Genomic DNA, 19,142 nt, shown 5'->3' on the forward strand with positions numbered 1-19,142 from the left:
AGCCAGCAGGTTGAAAATTGCAAAGAAACAGTGTTTCCAGAGGTGGAATGAGCGAAGCAGTTTGTGGTCCCTCTCCCCCTGCTCTTGACATTATATTGAACATATAGTGATGATTTGGTCCGGCTCTCTTGTAATAGTAATGAGAGTGAAATGTACTCGGAGTCGAGAGTGAATTTCCTGCTCTTTATTCAGCTCATAGTCATCAAGGAGAAGAGGAGAAGAAGAATGGCTCTTTTCCCAAAACCATCTGCTTATATACATTATTTACACAATGGGCCTTGCGTGATTGGCTACTTCAGGGCTACACCTGTGGGCCAATTATATTGTGGATTGACTTCTGCCTGCAGCCTGATTGGCTGCTCCTACAGGCCAATCAGGTAGCAGATTCACTTCTGCCCGCCGCCTGATTGGCTGCTCCAGCAGGCCAATCAGGTTGCGGATTCACTTCCACCTGGAGTTGGATTGGGTAGCTCCCGCTGTTTCTGAATCCTATTGTTCTAGGATTCAGCTCAGTACATAACACCCCTCCCCTCTAAGTTCCAGTCCTGCCCGGGAAGTTGCATTCGTAGTCCCCAAGGTCTGCTGGCCGCCTCCGTGTGCGTTGTGGCCTGGGGTGTTCCTTGGTCAGGGGTTCTGGTTCTGGCTCGTGTTCCGAGGCTGCTGGCTGTGCCGGGGCTGTCTGGTCTGGCGCCACTGAACCACTAGGTTGTGGCTCTGGTTCCGGTGTCCTTCCAGCCTCGGGGCGCCCCTCTGTGCCTACTGCTTCTGCTTCTGCTTCCCCTGCCCACCCCTCTCGCTCTACAGGCCTCACTGCCCTGCTGTCCCCTTGGGACCCCTCTGTCCCGCTCTCCTCCCGGGTTCCTCCTGGGAATCGTCGCCGTAGCTGGTCGCAGTGGCGGCGCCAACATTGCCCCCCTTCCGTTAGTACCTCGTACGACACGGGACCGGTCACCTTGGTGACTGTGTCGGGTACCCATGCTGGGCCTGCCCCAAAATTCTTTGCGTACACTGCGTCCTGGGCCACAAATGTCCGGGGGTTCCTGCCTTTCCCCACCACTACCTCATCCTGAGCTCTGTCGGGGTGAAGTCGGTCCAGTCTAGTTGCAAGGCGCCGGCCCATTAGTAGTTCAGCTGGGCTCCGGCCCGTCGTTGTGCTTGGGGTGCTGTGCTGTGCTAGAAGAAATGCGGCAAGGCGGTATTCCCAGTCCCCTTGTGTCATGCGGCGGAGGCTGTCCTTGGTGGTCCGCACCATGCGCTCCGCTTGGCCATTGGTGGCAGGGTGGAATGGTGCTGAGCGGATGTGGCGGATGGCGTTCTGCGCTGTGAAGGTCTGGAACTCCTCTGACGTGAATGCGGTTCCATTGTCCGAGACGAGGGTGTCAGGGAGCCCGTGGGTTGCAAAAAGCTTACGTAGTACCCGGATGGCTGCCGCCGTAGAAGTGGACGGTACCAGTGCGACCTCCAGCCATTTGGTGTAGGAATCCACCACTATGAAGAATGTTTTTCCCTGGAAGGGTCCAGCGAAGTCCACGTGCAAGCGTGACCATGGATGTCGGGCGGACTCCCAGGGCTGGACTGGGGCCCTTGGGGGATCCGGGCGGGATTCTTGGCAGGTCTGGCAGTGTTGGACCCAGGCCTCTATCTCTCTGTCAATCCCCGGCCACCACACGTAACTCCTGGCAAGGGCCTTCATCCTCACTACCCCTGGGTGTGTCTCGTGTAGGGCTGTGAGGACCCTTTTGCGGAGGGGCTGGGGAACAACAACCCTGCTTCCCCATAACAGGCACCCCTTGTGGGCCGACAGTTCATGTTTGCGGTTTGTGTAGCCAGCGAATTCTGGCCCGGGGCTGCTGCTGGGCCATCCTCGCCACACCCAGTCCAGGACCCGGGAGATGACCCTATCTTTTGTGGAATGGTGCGCAACTTCTTGTGCCTGAATGGGTCGGTCGGGAAGCAGCTCCAGGGTCATAACCTCTTGCGCAGGTGCTGGGTCGGGGCCTGTTTCTGGTAGTGGTAGCCTGCTGAGGGCGTCTGCGTGGCCCATCGCCTTCCCAGGGCGGTGGATTAGTGCATACTGGTAGCCGGCAAGGAAAATTGACCACCTGAGGACACGTGGAGACAACACTTGGGGGGTCTGCTTCTCGGGGGCAAACAGGCCAAGCAACGGCTTGTGGTCAGTCACTATGGTAAAGGGCCGCCCGTACAAGAAATCATGGAATTTTTTTACGCCCTTCACGATTGCCAGACCCTCCTTGTCAATCTGTGAGTAGTTTCGTTCGGCTGCAGCAAGCGTCTGGGAGAAGTATGCCACCGGCACCTCTCTTCCATCCGGGAGTTGGTGTCCCAGGACAGCGCCGATGCCATAGGGAGAGGCGTCGCATGCCAGCACCACTGGCAGCCTCTCGTCGAAGTGTGCCAAGACCGAGTTCGAGACGAGCAAGTCCTTGACTGCCTGGAATGCGGCCCTTTGTCGCTGGCCCCACACCCAAGGGGCCCTTTTATCTAGGAGTCTGTGTAGGGGCTCCGCTACCGCTGCCTTATGCGGAAGAAAGGCATGGTAAAAGTTCAATAGTCCCAAGAATGACTGAAGTTCGGGCTTGCTCTTGGGCGCTGGGGCCTCACAAATGGCCCGTACCTTGTCACCGGTTGGATGGACCCCTTCTGCGTCCACCTTAAATCCCAGAAAGTCCACCTGCGGCACTCCCAGTAAACACTTTTCCCGCTTCACCTTGAGGCCCGCCGTCTGGAAACGGTGCAGGACGGAGCGGAGGCGCTCCTCAAATTCCTCTGGTGTGGGCCCGGCGATCAGTACATCATCGAAGAAGGGGGTGACGCCAGGAATCCCTTTAAGGAGAGAGTCCATTAGATTCTGGAATATGCCTGGTGCCACGCTAACGCCAAATTGCAGCCGCTTTACTCTGAATGCCCCTCTGTGCGTCACAATCGTCTGAGCCTCTGCTGTGGCTTCGTCCACAGGCAACTGTTGATACGCTTGGGCCAAGTCCAGTTTGCCAAAGATTTTTGACCCAGCCAGGGTGGCGAGGACATGGCTGACCACTGGCACTGGGTATGCATGGGCCGTGAGAGCCTTGTTTATGGTGCATTTGTAGTCTGCACAGATGCGGACCGAACCGTTAGGCTTGACGGGTGTGACAATTGGAGTTTCCCAGGGGGCGTTGGGCACCGGCTCCAGCACTCCTTGCTCCACGAGTCGGTCCAATTCCTCGTCTATGCGGGGTTTCAGGGCGAACGGGACCCGGCGGGCCTTGTGCCTGATGGGTCGTACAGCGGGGTCTAGCTGTAGGGCAATGGGGGGTCCTGTATATCGTCCCAATGCCCCATCGAAAACCCCTGGAAACTCTTTGCATATGGCGTCCACGTCCACTTGTAAGCTAGTGCGGTTCACCCCGGTAACGGCTAGCCCCAGAGGTCCAAACCATGCCAGTCCCAGTAAGCTAACGTAGGGGCCCTTAACTACCAGCAAGTCCAATTGTTGCTTTCGCCCTCGATATTGCACCCTGAAGGTCCCCACCCCCATTGTAGGGACCTTACGTTTCTGGAAGTCCCGGAGGGTGAATGGGGCCGGCCTTAGTTTGGGACCCCCATTAGGGCACAGTTCCCTTAATGTTCGGGCCGAGATTATGGATAGAGTTGAACCCGTGTCCAGCTCCATGCGGCATGGGGCTCCCTCTATCTGTACCTCTATATAAATTTTCTCTGTGCTGGGATGGGGCAACTGGAATACCTGGTAGTCCGTGATCTCCGTCGAGTTGCCTTGGTGCATGGTGCCGTGTGACCTGGGGCTCCTGGGTCGGTCATCTGATGCTTGTCGACGGGTGAGTCGAGCCCGACACACCCGGGCGATGTGTCCCAATTTTCTGCACTGCCTGCACTCTGCGTTGCGGAAACGACAGGTCCTCCTCTCGTGGTTCTCCCCGCAGCTTGCACAGTTCCCTCCTTCTCGTCGAGGCTGCTGTGGTGTGTGTGCTGCTTGAGTGCGCCGCTGTACTCGGTGTACTTCCTCCCTGTCAGATTCGGATTCGTCGGTGAGGTCTTCGTGGTAGACCCCCGGTTGGGATGGCGGGGCCGGTCGTGCCTCTTGCGTTGACCTCTCGGCGGCTTCGGTTGCCAGGGCTTCCTCCAGAGCAATCTGGAACGTGAGGTCTTTTTTGGCGTAGAGGCGTCGTTGCAACATCTCGTCCCTCAGGCCACCGACGAGGCGGTCACGAAGCATGTTCTCCAACTCTGAGAAGTTGCATAGCCGGGCGGCTTGGCGGAGGGAGGTCACAAACCCAGTTATGGTTTCCCCCGGGGCTTGCCGCTTTGCGTAGAAGGCATTTCGGCAAGCTACCACCGAGGGCTGTGGTGAGAAGTGCTCCTTCAGCCGTTCCATTATTGTTTTGTACGAGACGGTAGCGACATCTCTAGGTGCAAGGAGAGCCCGGGCGATTTCAAACGTCTCCTCTCCACAGACGCTGAAGAATGTCGCCCTCTTCATGGCATCGTTGGTGACTTCTTTCGCTTGCAGGAGGAAGTTGAAACGGGCAGCGTACCCTTCCCAGTCTCCTGATGCTGGTTTGAATGGCGAGAAGCTGCTGTCGGTTGCCATTCTGGGTTCCTTGGGTCCTGGAGCTGAAGCCTGGATGCACGGTGCGATGCAGCGGTGCAGCAGGTGGCGGTGCTGCGGTGCAGTGCGTGGTGGCGGTCAGCTCAGCAGGATCCCACCTTCGTCGCCAGTGAAATGTACTCGGAGTCGAGAGTGAATTTCATGCTCTTTATTCAGCTCATAGTCATCAAGGAGAAGAGGAGAAGAAGAATGGCTCTTTTCCCAAAACCATCTGCTTATATACATTATTTACACAATGGGCCTTGCGTGATTGGCTACTTCAGGGCTACACCTGTGGGCCAATTATATTGTGGATTGACTTCTGCCTGCAGCCTGATTGGCTGCTCCTACAGGCCAATCAGGTAGCAGATTCACTTCTGCCCGCCGCCTGATTGGCTGCTCCAGCAGGCCAATCAGGTTGCGGATTCACTTCCACCTGGAGTTGGATTGGGTAGCTCCCGCTGTTTCTGAATCCTATTGTTCTAGGATTCAGCTCAGTACATAACAGAGAGAAATTCCTTTTATCAAGCATCGGGGCAGAAGATGGAGGTACTCAACCTCTGCAGTTGCCCCATCCCTGACCCACAAAATCTATCCTCCTGCCCCAACCACTTCTAGCGTGTCCCTGTCTAGGGAGAGGAGCTGGCATTATTTATTTGTTTGGTTGGTTGGTTTTTCAGGTTTAAATTTTACAGTCACATATCCAACATACCACATAAAAACAAGATTCCAAAGAATCTCCTGGCCTCCCCTCCTCCCCTTTGTGAGTCCTACTGTTAATAATTTCCTCCTGGTGATTTTAAATGTTTGCAATGGTTTTTAAGATCAATTGTAAATTTCCCCCATTCCTTATTACAATTTTGGTCTTCCCAATTTATGATTCTTACCGTCATTTTAGCCATTTTGGCATAATCCATCAAGTTGAGCTGCTCTTTTTCTCTCGTATAAGCAAGCTCATGAACGATCCTTGTTTGCCAACTCTAGGGGAAGTGTGTGAGAGAGGTTTTTTTATCAGTTCCCCATCAGATTGTACCACTGTGGAACACATTACTGCCTGTCACCCAGTCACAACAGTAATAAACCGCCTCGTCTTCAGGCTGGACATTGGAGATGGTTAAATAGTAAGTGTTCCCAGAGGTGGAGACAGTGAACCGATCAGGGATCCCGGCTCTCCGGGTGCTGCTTTGATAGAACACAAAACGGGGAGCCTGTCCACCTTTCTGTTGATACCAGCTATAAGCATACAAGTCGCCACCACTTCTAGAGCAGGACAATTTGACAGTTTGACCCGGAGACACAGAGGCACGCTGGATCAATGTTGTCTGCAATGTGACACCTTTGCAGAAAGAAAAATCAAATAAAAGCACATGCATCATTTTCAGTGTTCTCAGATATTAGGAAAGACTATTGCAGAAGACAAATAGCTTTCTTGCTGGTACATGCATCATTTTCTGTGCCCTCAAATTTCAGAAAATTATTATCAACAGAAGTCCAGTCAAATAATACATTAGGTCTCCGCAAACATACCTGAACAATAACTGAGGCATGTGAGGAGAACAAGGATCCAGGCCATGGTGAATGTCAAAAGCAGGGCGGATCCCACAAACAGATCTCTATTCTGCTGGTACACACACCCCCTACAACCCTCTTAAATTACCTGGGAAATGAGGCATGAGGAATTATGCAAATACCTCGACACCTATTGGCCTTGCTAGAAAGAATATGAGGAAATACATGAAAGCTTCTTTGTGTTGTTTAGGACAAGCATCCCCAAACTCGGCCCTCCAGATGTTTTGGGACTACAACTCCCAACATCCCTAGCTAACAGGACCAGTGGTCAGGGATGATGGGAATTGTAGTTCCAAAACATTTGGAGGGCCGAGTTTGGGGATGCCTGGTTTAGGACATGATTGAGGGACTGTAGACCCAGGGACTGAATATGGCCTCCCAGAATTGTTGTTGTTGTTGTTGTTGTTGTTGTTGTTGTTGTTGTTGTTGTTTTTATACCCCGCCCATCTGATTGGGTTTCCGTAGCCATTCTGGGCGTTTTACAGTGCACATAAAAACATAATAAAATATCAAACATTAAATACCTCCCAATACAGGGTTGCCTTCAGATGTCTTCTAAAAGTGGTGCAGTTCTTTATTTCTTTGACATAAACTGCCAGAAGACCCTCGGAGGAAGACCTCAGTGTCTGGGCTGAACAATAGGGGTGGAGAGGCTCCTTCAGGTATTTCCTTCTCTGGCTCTCAGGACCTACTCAGAACATGCCCTCTTCAGGCCACACAGCTCACTAACATGGTGCTGTGGCCCCCAATGATTTTGCCTGGCTTGAACATATCCCTGAATGCTGATGCTGCTGCTTGCTTGCCGGGTTTGACGTTGCCCATCTCTGTCCCATTTAATCCCAAATTAAGGAAGTTTCCAAAGAGTGGGGATCGTAATATCAATGTCAGTGAACAAGAGAGTACTTGAACCAGATCTCATTGAGGATGGATGACTGGATGATTCAACAACCCAGAGCATATGATAAGCTAGAGAAAGTTGTGTACAGGGACTTGAATTCCATGCATGAGTAAGACTCAAACTCTGTTGATGAACTCATGTTTCACAATGCAGGTGCAAGACCATCTAGAGACTCTTTAAGTCGTTAAGTCTCTCAAATGAAGGGAAGCTGAACCAACAGCTCCTCCTTGTGTCGAAAACCCAGATTGTATGTATAATAGTTCCCAATAAAATATTCACCTTAGAAACATAGCTGCCAAGTTTTCCCTTTTCTCCCTATTCAGCATAAGGGAAAATCCCTTTAAAAAAGGGATAACTTGGCAGCTATGCTTAGAAATAAAGAAATTAAGGTACTGATTAGATCTGAATTGATTTGTCTTTTAAGCAAGTGCTTTCTCTGGGAAAGCATGCCTTGGTTTTGGAAGAGACTTCCGGAACAGATTAAGTTAGAGAACCAAGGTACCACTGTATAGATATTTTGATTTCAGTTTCCACGAAGGACAAAGATTTCAGCTAACCATTGGGGTAATCTCGCAATGGTTTTTTTAAAAAGATGAAGGTCCCCTGGAGGGTTACATCCAGTCAAAAATGACCATGGGGTTGTGGCGCTCATCTCCACTTTCAGGCCGAGGGAGCTGGCATTTGCCCCCAGACAGCTTTCTGTGTCACGTGGCCAGCATGACTAAACTAATTCTGGTGCAACCGGACACCGTGACGGAAATCAGAGCTCATGGAAATGCCATTTACCTTCCCGCTGCAGTGGTACCTTTTTATCCACTAGCACTGGCATGCTTTTGAACGGCTTGCTTGGCAGAAGCTGGGACAGAGCAACTGGCGCTCACCATGTCGTGGGGATTCGAACCACCGACATTCTGATCGGCAAGCCCAAGAGGCTCTGTGGTTTAGACCACAGCACCACCCGCATCCCTGTCTCACAATTGTAACAGATGCTCAAGAGTGGATCAGACAACCTTGAGAGATGATGAGATCTTCCACTACGGTGGCATTTAAGCAGAGGACAATAAGCTACATGTACCTGTCAGATATATTGAGGTTTGCAGAATTCCAGCATTCAGCAAGGGGTTGGATTAGATTAATTCCAAGTTCCCATTCAGTAAGTACTCAAAAATGATAAGTTTTGCCAGTATTATACACCCCGATCAATCATGTCTTGTCGGCAGTTCTCTAAATAAAACCAATAAGACGCAAGGACAATAAATGGTACGGAAAACTGTCAAAAGGCTAACAGAAAGCAGCCAAAAACTACAGCAGAACACCAGTAAATAGCATTAAAACCCAACAAGGGGAATCATAGGAGCCAACTCCTAGGGGCTGAAGTCCCTTCGACTCCCCCCAATAAAATGTTTAATGCCCCCCCCCAATTGATGGGCATTGCCATTCAAATGAGGTGTGTGTGTGTGTCGCATCTTCTCAGCAGTTAGGCAGCGCTTAAGTGTTGTCGTCCGTCCCCCCGCCCAATATTTTATTTAAGTTGGTACCTCTGAGGGGAATACAATATAGCTAGGAGGTTGAAAATTGCAAAGAAACAGTGTTTCCAGAGGTGGAATGATTGAAGCAGTTTGTGGTCCCTCTCCCCCTGCTCTTGACATTATATAGAACATATAGTGATGATTTGGTCCGGCTCTTGTAATAGTAGTGGAAGAAATTCCTTTTATCAGGCATCAGGGCAGAAGATGGAGGTACTCAACCTCTGCAGTTGCCCCATTCCTGACCCACAAAATCTATCCTCTTGCCCCAACCACTTCAAGCTTGTCCCTGTCTAGGGAGAGGAGCTGGCATTATTTGTTTGTTTGTTTGTTTGTTTGTTTGTTTATTTATTTGGTTTTTCGGGTTAAAATGTTACAGTCACATATCCAACATACCGCATAAAAACAAGATTCCAAAGAATCTCCTGGCCTCCCCTCCTCCCCTTTGTGAGTCCTACTGTTAATAATTTCCTCCTGGTGATTTTAAATGTTTGCAATGGTTTTTAAGATCAATTGTAAATTTCCCCCATTCCTTATTAAAATTTTGGTCTTCCCGATTTATGATTTTTACGGTCATTTTAGCCATTTTGGCATAATCCATCAACTAGATCTGCTATTCTTCTCTCGTATAAGCAAGCTCATGAACGATCCTTGTTTGCCAACTCTAGGGGAAGTGTGTGAGAGAGGTTTTTGTATCAGTTCCCCATCAGATTGTACCACCGTGGAACACATTACTGCCTGTCACCCAGTCACAACAGTAATAAACCGCCTCGTCTTCAGGCTGGACATTGGAGATGGTTAAATAGTAAGTGTTCCCAGAGGTGGAGGCAGTGAACCGATCAGGGATCCCGGTTCCCCGAGTGCTGGTAGCATAGAACACAAAACGGGGAGGCTGTCCACTTTTCTGTTGATACCAGCTATAAGCATACAAGCTGCCACTACTTCTAGAGCAGGAGAATTTGACAGTTTGACCCAGGGACACAGACTCGGAGGCAGGCTGGATCAATGTTGTCTGCGATGTGACACCTTTGCAAAAAGAAAAATCAAATAAAAGCACATGCATCATTTTCAGTGTTCTCAGATATTAGGAAAGACTATTGTAGAAGACAATTAGCTTTCTTGCTGGTACATGCATCATTTTCTGTGCCCTCAAATTTCAGAAAATTATTATCAACAGAAGTCAAGTCAAATAATACATCAGGTCTCCACAAACATACCTGAACAGTAACTGAGGCATATGAGGAGAACAAGGATCCAGGCCATGGTTAATGTCAAAAGCAGGGGGGATCCCACAAAGAGATCTCTAATCTGCTGGCACCTCCCTACCACCCTCTTAAATCACCTGGGAAATGAGGCACGAGCAATTATGCAAATACCTCGACACCCATTGGCCTTGCTAGAAAGAATATGAGGAAATACATGAAAGCTTCTTTGTATTGTTTAGGACATGATTGGGGAACTGTAGACCCAGGGACTGAATATGGTCTCCCATAATTGTTGTTGTTGTTGTTGTTGTTGTTGTTGTTGTTGTTGTTGTTCTCCATCTCCTTCTCCTTCTTCTACCCCACCCATCTGACTGGGTTTCCCCAGCCATTCTGGTCAGCTTACAGTGCACATACAAACATAGTAAAACATCAAACATTAAATTGAAAACATTAAAGGGTTGCCTTCAGATGTCTTTTAAAAGTGGTGCAGTTCTTTATTTCTTTGACATCTGATGGGAGGTCATATTCCACAGGGAGGGAGCGACTGTCAAGAAGGCCTTCTGCCTGGTTCCCTGTAACTTCACTTCTCGCAGTGAGAGAACTGCCAGAAGACCCTCCTTCAGGTATTTCCTTCTCTGGCTCTCAGGACCTGCTCAGAATATGCCCTCTTCAGGCCACACAGCTCACTAACATGGTGCTGTGGCCCCCAATGATTTTGCCTGGCTTGAACATATCCCTGAATGCTGATGATGATGCTTGCTTGCCGGGTTCGACGTTGCCCATCTCTGTCCCATTTAATCCCAAATTAAGGAAGTTTCCAAAGAGTGGGGATCGTAATATCAATGTCAGTGAACAAGAGAGTACTTGAACCAGATCTCATTAAGGATCGATGACTGGATGATTCAACAACCCAGCGCATATTATAAGCTAGAGAAAGTTGTGTACAGGCACTTGAATTCCATGCATGAGTAAGACTCCAACTAAATGTCCATCTGTTGATGAACTCATATTTCACAATGCAAGTACAAGACTATCTAGACACTCTTTAAGTCGTTAAGTCTCTCAAATGAAGGGAAGCTGAACCAACAGCTCCTCCTTGTGTCGAAAACCCAGATCGTTCCCAATAAAATATTCACCTTAGAAATAAAGAAATTAAGGCACTGATTAGATCTGAATTGGTTTTCCTTTTAAGCAAGTGTTTCACAAAAGAGGCAGAAGTAGGAAGTTGCATTTGGAGGCCTGGCAGGGCCTTGGATGTCATTTCTGAGACCTCGCGGGGCCCCAGAGGTCACGTCCGAGGCCTCACAAGACGTCCAGTGTGACTTCCGGTTTCTACCAGAAGTCGCTTCCGAGGCTTTGCAAGGCTTCAGATGTTGCCTCAGAGGGTGCGTTGGGGTTCCAATGCAGCATCTGGTAGAAACCAAAAGCCATGTCAGAGCCCCACAGTATGGGTGCTGGGCACCCACAAAAAATTCCCGGACCGTCTTGGAGCTGGATTTAGAAGGTGATTGGGCCGCATCCAGCCCCAGGGCCTTAGGTTGTCTACCCCTGTACTACAACATACAATGTTGCCAGATTCTGCACAGCAGTGCTCAAAATTCGCCAGATGATGACCTGTGCCACAAACTAGATTTAATGAACACTCACATCAGAGTGCTCTCTAAACTGATAGTTCTAGTCTTTTATATACTAACCTTGTATGCTCTTCCATATCTATTTAATGTTCCTAACTCTTCTTTTGGATTCCTTTAGATTCTTATAGTCTTTTAAATGTACCTTCTGTTTTAATACTTTTTAGCTTTCCAAAATGTTTTACAGATTCTAAATGATTGTACCCCACCCTACTTATGTTGGTCTATGACCATAATAAAGATTTGATTGATTGATTGATAGATACTGTGTTTTCAATTCTTTTGTTGGGAGCTGCCCAGAGAGACCGAGGCAACCCAGGCTGATTGGTGACATATAAATGTTGTTGTTGTTGTTGTTGTTGTTGTTGTTGTTGTTGTTGTTGTTGTTGTTGTTGTCAACAAAGCCAGTGAAAACATGATGAGCATTGTTGATTGGGACATGTGTCAGATATTTAATGCGAGGTCATATCTCCAATAGCATTCTTTAGTCTAAATAACTTGATCACTTTTAATGCACGCTCTTGTCGCAAACAGGCAAAACTCATTCATGTGCAGCTATGCTCTTGAGTGATCCAGGATTCTACCCTCGTAAGAAAGAAGAGAGAAGGTTTTTGTCTCAGTTCCCTATTTGATTATACCACTGTGGAACGTGCTACTGCCACCCTCGTAGTCACAACAGAAATAAACTGCTTCATCTGCAGCCTCGATGTTAGAGATAGTTAATGTGCCAGAGCGAGAACCGGTGAACCGAACTGGGACCCCTTCTCCCCGGGTGCTGGATCCATACCACAGAAAACGGGGAGGCTGTCCAGGTTTCTGTTGATACCAGTGAATATCATCCCACCTGCTACCACCATTTCTAGAGCAGGAGAGTGTAGCAGTTTGGCCCAGAGACACCGACTGGGAAGCAGGCTGAGTCAAACCGGGTTGTGAAGTGACACCTGTCATAGAGAAAAAGAAAGGAACCATGACTTTGGTACATTTCCTATGCATTCAAATACCACAGAAGCTTTATCTCCCTCTGGTATATGCATCGTAAAAGAGTTTTGATGTTGCCCTACGTGATGTGAGTCCTCCACGCTCTTACCTGTGCAGTAGCTGAGAAGGGACAGGAAAAGCAGAGGCCAGGCCATGGTAAGACTCTTGAGAGTGTGACTTCCCTTTAGAAAAAGATCTAGATGGGATCTTCTTCACCCTCTCCGAAATCCCCCAGAAATGCCAGATGTCTCTTTGCGCAGATTGGTTGTACAGTACGCTCATTGGTTCTGAAGAGTGTCTTTATCTACTTGCTTCTCTCTGTGAAAAGCCAATGATCAAAGGAGAAATTTGCATAATGATGTTGAGGGCAGTCCTCACTCTGGCCAAGATAAAAATTAGGGGGTCATAGTGTTACCAAGTACAGCCATACCTCAGCTCCCAAACATCTTGGGAGTCGAATGTTCTGGCTCCCGAATGATCAAAATACCGGAAGTGAGTGTGCCAGGCCTCATTCAGGCTGCACACTTGACTAATCCAATAACCTAAAAATAATATAAGTAGGCATAGGGACAACCTTTTCTTTTTATTCTTCTTTTGATATACAACTGTTTCTTGACTTCTATACAATGTGAACTTACTGAGAAAATCTAGTAGTTATTTTACAAAGAGAGAGAGAGAGAATGGGAAAAATGAGGAACAGACTTCTGGAACAGATTAAGTTAGAGAACCAAGGAACCACTGTATAGATATTTTGATTTCAGTTTCCACAAAGGAAAGAGATTTCAGCTAACCATTGGGGTAATCTCACAATGGTTAAAATAAAAAGAAAAAAGATAAAGGTCCCCTGGAGGGTTACGTCCAGTCAAAAATGACCATGGGGTTGTGGCGCTCATCTCCACTTTCAGGCCGAGGGAGCTGGCATTTGCCCCCAGACAGCTTTCTGGGTCACATGGCCAGCATGACTAAACTGCTTCTCGTGCAACGGGACACCGAGACGGAAAGAAGAGCTCATGGAAATGCCATTTACCTTCCCGCTGCAGCGGTACCTATTTATCTACTAGCACTGGCATACTTTTGAATTGCTTGCTTGGCAGAAGCTGGGACAGAGCAACTGGCGCTCACCCTGTCGTGGGGATTCGAACCACCGACATTCTGATCGGCAAGCCCAAGAGGCTCCGTGGTTTAGACCACAGCACCACCTGCATCCCTGTCTCACAATTGTAACAGGTGCTCAAGAGTGGATCAGACAACCTTGAGAGATGATGGGATCTTCCACTACGGTGGCATTTAAGCAGAGGACGATAAGCTACCTGTACCTGTCAGGTATGTTGAGGTTTGCAAAATTCCAGCATTCAGCAAGGGGTTGGATTAGATTAATTCCAAGCTCCCGTCCAGTAAGTACTCAAAAATGATAACTTTGGCCATTATTATACACCCCAATCAATCATGTCTTGTTGGCAGTTCCCTAAATAAAACCAATAAGACGCAAGGACAATAAATGGTACTGAAAACTATCAAAAGGCTAGCAGAAAGCAGCCAAAAATGAGACTACAGCAGAACACCAGTAAATAGCATTAAAACCCAACAAGGGGAATCATAGGAGCCAACTCCTAGGGGCTGAAGTCCCTTCGACTCCCCCCAATGAAATGTTTAATGCCCCCCCCATTGATGGGCATTGCCATTCAAATGAGGTGTGTGTGTCGCATCTTCTCATCAGTTAGGCAGGGCTTAAGTGTTGTCGTCCGTCCCCCCACCCAATATTTTATTCAAGTTGGTACCCCTGAGGGGAATACAATATAGCCAGGAGGTTGAAAATTGCAAAGAAACAGTGTTTCCAGAGGTAGAATGAGCGAAGCAGTTTGTGGTCCCTCTCCCCCTGCTCTTGACATTATATAGAACATATAGTGATGATTTGGTCCGGCTCTCTTGTAATAGTAATGAAAGAAATTCCTTTTATCAAGCATCAGGGCAGAAGATGGAGGTACTCAACCTCTGCAGTTGCCCCATCACTGACCCACAAAATCTATCCTCCTGCCCCAACCACTTCAAGCTTGTCCCTGTCTAGGGAGAGGAGCTGGCATTATTTATTTATTTGTTTGTTTGTTTGGTTTTATAGGTTAAAATTTTACAGTCACATATCCAACATACCACATAAAAACAAGATTTCAAAGAATCTCCTGGCCTCCCCTCCTCCCCTTTGTGAGTCCTACTGTTAATAATTTCCTCCTGGTGATTTTAAATGTTTGCAATGGTTTTTAAGATCAATTGTAAATTTCCCCCATTCCTTATTAAAATTTTGGTCTTCCCGATTTATGATTCTTATGGTCATTTTAGCCATTTTGGCATAATCCATCAAGTTGAGCTGCTCTTTTTCTCTCGTATAAGCAAGCTCATGAACGATCCTTGTTTGCCAACTCTAGGGGAAGTGTGTGAGAGAGGTTTTTGTATCAGTTCCCCATCAGATTGTACCACCGTGGAACACATTACTGCCTGTCACCCAGTCACAACAGTAATAAACCGCCTCGTCTTCAGGCTGGACATTGGAGATGGTTAAATAGTAAGTGTTCCCAGAGGTGGAGACAGTGAACCGATCAGGGATCCCGGTTCCCCGGGTGCTGCTTTTATAGAACACAAAACGGGGAGCCTGTCCACTTTTCTGTTGATACCAGCTATAAGCATACAAGCTGCCACTACTTCTAGAGCAGGAGAATTTGACAGTTTGACCCGGAGACACAGACTCGGAGGCAGGCTGGATCAATGTTGTCTGCGATGCGACACCTTTGCAAAAAGAAAAAGCAAATAAAAGCACATGCGTCATTTCCAGTGTTCTCAAATGTTAGGAAAGGCAAATAGCTTTCTTGCTAGTACAATGCATCATTTTCTGTGCCCTCAAATTTCAGAAAATTATTATCGTCTTCTGAAAAGTAACATATGTCAAGTCAAATAATACATTAGGTCTCCACAAATATACCTGAACAGTAACTGAGGCATGTGATGAGAACAAGGATCCAGACCATGGTGAATGTCAAAAGCAGGGCGGATCCCACAAAGAGCTCTCTAATCTGCTGGCACCTCCCTACCACCCTCTTAAATCACCTGGGAAATGAGGCACAAGCAATTATGCAAATACCTCGACACCCATTGGCCTTGCGAGAAAGAATATGAGGAAATACATGAAAGCTTCTTTGTATTGTTTAGGACATGATTGGGGAACTGTAGACCCAGGGACTGAATATGGTCTCCCAGAATTGTTGTTGTTGTTGTTGTTGTTGTTGTTGTTGTTGTTATTGTTGTTGTTGTTGTTGTTGTTGTTGTTGTTGTTGTTGTTCTCCTTCTCCTTCTCCTTCTCCTTCTCCTTCTCCTTCTCCTTCTCCTTCTCCTTCTCCTTCTCCTTCTCCTTCTTCTACCCCGCCCATCTGACTGGGTTTCCCCAGCCATTCTGGGCAGCTTACAGTGCACATAAAAACATCAAACATTAAATTAAAAACATTAAAGGGTTGCCTTCAGATGTCTTCTAAAAGTGGTGCAGTTCTTTATTTCTTTGACATCTGATGGGAGGTCATATTCCACAGGGAGGGAGCGACTGTCAAGAAGGCCTTCTGCCTGGTTCCTTCACTTCTCGCAGTGAGAGAAATGCCAGAAGACCCTCCTTCAGGTATTCCCTTCTCTGGCTCTCAGGACCTGCTCAGAACATGCCCTCTTCAGGCCACACAGCTCACTAACATGGTGCTGTGGCCCCCAATGATTTTGCCTGGCTCGAACATATCCCTGAATGTTGATCATGCTTCTTGCCCATCTCTGTTCCATGCAATCCAAAATTAAGGAAGTTTTCAAAGAGTGAGGATTATAATATCAATTGGAGTGAAGAAGAGAGAGTTTGAACCAGATCTCATTAAGGATAGATGACTGGATGATTCAACAACCCAGAGCATATGATAAGCAGAGAAAGTTGTGTACAGGCACTTGAATTACATGCATGAGTAAGACTCAAACTAAACGCCCATCTGTTGATGAACTCATGATTCACAATGCCGGTGCAAGACCTTCTAGAGACTATTTAAGTTGTTAAGTCTCTCAAATGAAGGGAAGCTGAACCAACAGCTCCTCCTTGTGTCGAAAACCCAGATCATATGTATAATGGTTCCCATTAAAACATTCACCTTAGAAATAAAGAAATTAAGGCACTAATTAGATCTGCATTGATTTGTCTTTTAAGCAAGTGTTTCACAAAAGAGGCAGAAGTAGGGAGTTGCATTTGGAGGCCTGGCAGGGCCTTGGATGCCCCAGAGTTCACGTCCGAGGCCTCACAAGACCTCCAATGTGACTTCCGGTTTCAGAGGCCCGCAGTATGGGTGCTGAGCACCCACAAAAAATTTCGGACCATCCGCAGGCCGGATTTAGAAGGTGATTGGGCCGCATCCGGCTCCCGGGCCTTAGGTTGACTACCCCTGTACTACAACTTACAATGTTGCCAGATTCTGCACAGCACTGCTCAAAATTTGTCAGATGTTGACCTGTGCCATAAACTAGATTTAATGAACACTCACATCAGAGTTCTCTCTAAACTGATAGTTGTATTCTTTTATATACTAACCTTTTACGCTATTCCATATCCATTTAATGTTCCTAACCCTTCTTTTGGATTCCTTTAGATTCCTTTAGATTCTTATAGTCTTTTAAATATACCTTCTGTTTTAATACTTTTTAGCTTTCCAAAATGTTTTACAGTTTCTAAATGATTGTACCCTACACTACTTATGCTGGTCTATGACCATAATAAAGATTTGATTGATTGATTGATTGATTGATTGATACTGTGTTTTGAATTCTTTTGTTGGGAGCTCCCAGAGAGACCGAGGCAACCCAGTCTGATTGGTGGCATATAAATAATTAAATAATAATAATTATTATTGTCAACAAGGCCAAATAACTTGATCACTTTTAATGCACGCTCTTGTCACAAACAGGCAAAACTCATTCATGTGCAGCTATGCTCTTGAGTGATCCAGGATTCTACCCTCGTAAGAAAGAAGAAACAAGGTTTTTGTCTCAGTTCCCCATCAGATTATACCACTCTGGAACGTGCTACTGCCACCCTCGTAGTCACAACAGAAATAAACTGCTTCATCTGCAGCCTCGATGTTAGAGATAGTTAATGTGCCAGAGCGAGAACCGGTGAACCGAACTGGGACCCCTTCTCCCCGGGTGCTGGATCCATACCACAGAAAACGGGGAGGCTGTCCAGGTTTCTGTTGATACCAGTGAATATCATCCCACCTGCTACCACCATTTCTAGAGCAGGAGAGTGTAGCAGTTTGGCCCAGAGACACCGACTGGGAGGCAGGCTGAGTCAAACTGGGTTGTGAGGTGGCACCTTCACAAAAAGAAAAAGGGAAACCATGATTTGGGTACCTTTTTTCATGCTTTCGAATATCAAAGAAGCATTAGGTGCGTATAGACACAAAATGGTGCGTATAGACACAAAATTAGGTGCGTATAGACACAAAATGGAAATAGACACAAAATGGAAATAGCTTTGATGTTGTCCACCGGTATTTGCAGTGAGTCCTCCACACTCTTACCTGACCAACTGCTCAGAAGTGCCAGGGAAACCAGAGTCCAGGCCATGGTGAGCTCTGCAACAGAGAGAACCTTCCCTTCTAAAAGAGATTGTGGTGGGATTTTATTCCTCCTTTCTGAATTCCCCCAGAAATACCAAATGGCTCCTTCATGCAAATGGGCTCTGTGCTGATTGGTCCTGCAAAAACTTCTTTGTTTAGCTGCTTATGTTAGAGTGAAACCAATGAAGAGAGGACATATTTTCATCATGGTGCTGTGGGCGGTCCTCATTTTGGCCAGGATAGAAAGGAGAAGAGAATCAGATAAGCAATGGAAGAGGTGGAGGGAACGTTCTTTCACATGTGATGGACATGTAAAATGGTAAAAGAGTATTGGGAAATGATTTATAATGGACTGAAAAAAATGTTTAAAATACTTTCCCCACAAAACAAGAATCCTTTCTGTCGGTGATATTCCAGACTGAAATTCCCAGGTGTCCGATCCTAGGGCTTGCCGATCAGAAGGTCAGCAGTTTGAATCCCCATGACGGGGTGAGCTCCCGTTGCTCAGTCCCAGCTCCTGCCAACCTAGCAGTTCGAAAACATGTCAAAGTGCAAGTAGATAAATAGGTACCTCTCTGGCAGGAAAGTAAACAGCATTTCCATGTGCTGCTCTGTTTCGCCAGAAGCGGCTTTGTCATGCTGGCCACACGACCCGATAGCTGTACGCTGGCTCCCTCAGCCAATAAAGTGGGATGAGCACCGCAAGCCCAGAGTCGTCCGCGACTGGACCTAATGGTAGGGGTGCCTTTACCTTTAGTCCTAAATTATTTAGGACACTCTCACATGCAGGCAAGACAGGAAAAGGTCCCCCCCCCTCAAGATCTTGCCCTGGGAAAGGGGATTTTTTGAAGGCAAGAGTGAGGCACAGGTCACATGACTCACCCGGGAGCGCATCCCAGAAGACACACGTCCCAGTTTGGGGTCTGAAAAAGTTGGACAGTATGTAACACTGAAAGAAGGCACAGGTGAGATTTGAAAAAGAGAGAGAGGAATGCTGTTTCAAAGAAAGAGAGAGAAAGCACATTTAAAAGGGCTTGTTTGAACAAGCATGCAGATATGCAGATAAATATAACTGGAGGACCTTCCAGCACCTGCTGGAAGCAGGTAG

The 19,142-nt window shown here is 47.3% G+C and overlaps 2 protein-coding genes across 7 annotated transcripts in view; both read right to left on the reverse strand.

The window, feature by feature from the left end:
- Positions 1-19,142, reverse strand: part of LOC118075809 (immunoglobulin lambda-1 light chain-like) — a 380,578-nt gene that overhangs the window by 165,065 nt on the left and 196,371 nt on the right. The gene's annotated exons all lie outside the window — the stretch shown is intronic.
- The window catches only part of LOC118078681 (immunoglobulin lambda-1 light chain), a 187,655-nt gene that overhangs the window by 156,066 nt on the left and 12,447 nt on the right, over positions 1-19,142 (reverse strand). The window contains exons 1-2 of one of the 6 annotated variants that reach the window (XM_088659138.1): positions 12,523-12,679; positions 12,083-12,376 (exon numbers count right to left, since the gene is read on the reverse strand). The exons of 4 other annotated variants lie outside the window; for them this stretch is intronic. In XM_088659138.1, coding sequence (XP_088515264.1) covers positions 12,083-12,376; positions 12,523-12,568 — 340 coding nt within the window. In that variant the 5' untranslated portion in view covers positions 12,569-12,679. Of the gene's footprint in view, positions 1-12,082; positions 12,377-12,522; positions 12,680-19,142 lie in introns of those variants that run through there. One more of the 6 variants, XM_088659136.1, reaches the window with a different exon arrangement.

Source organism: Zootoca vivipara, chromosome 16 (genome assembly GCF_965207765.1).
Source record: "Zootoca vivipara chromosome 16, rZooViv2.hap1.1, whole genome shotgun sequence".
NCBI classification, from domain to species: domain Eukaryota; kingdom Metazoa; phylum Chordata; class Lepidosauria; order Squamata; family Lacertidae; genus Zootoca; species Zootoca vivipara.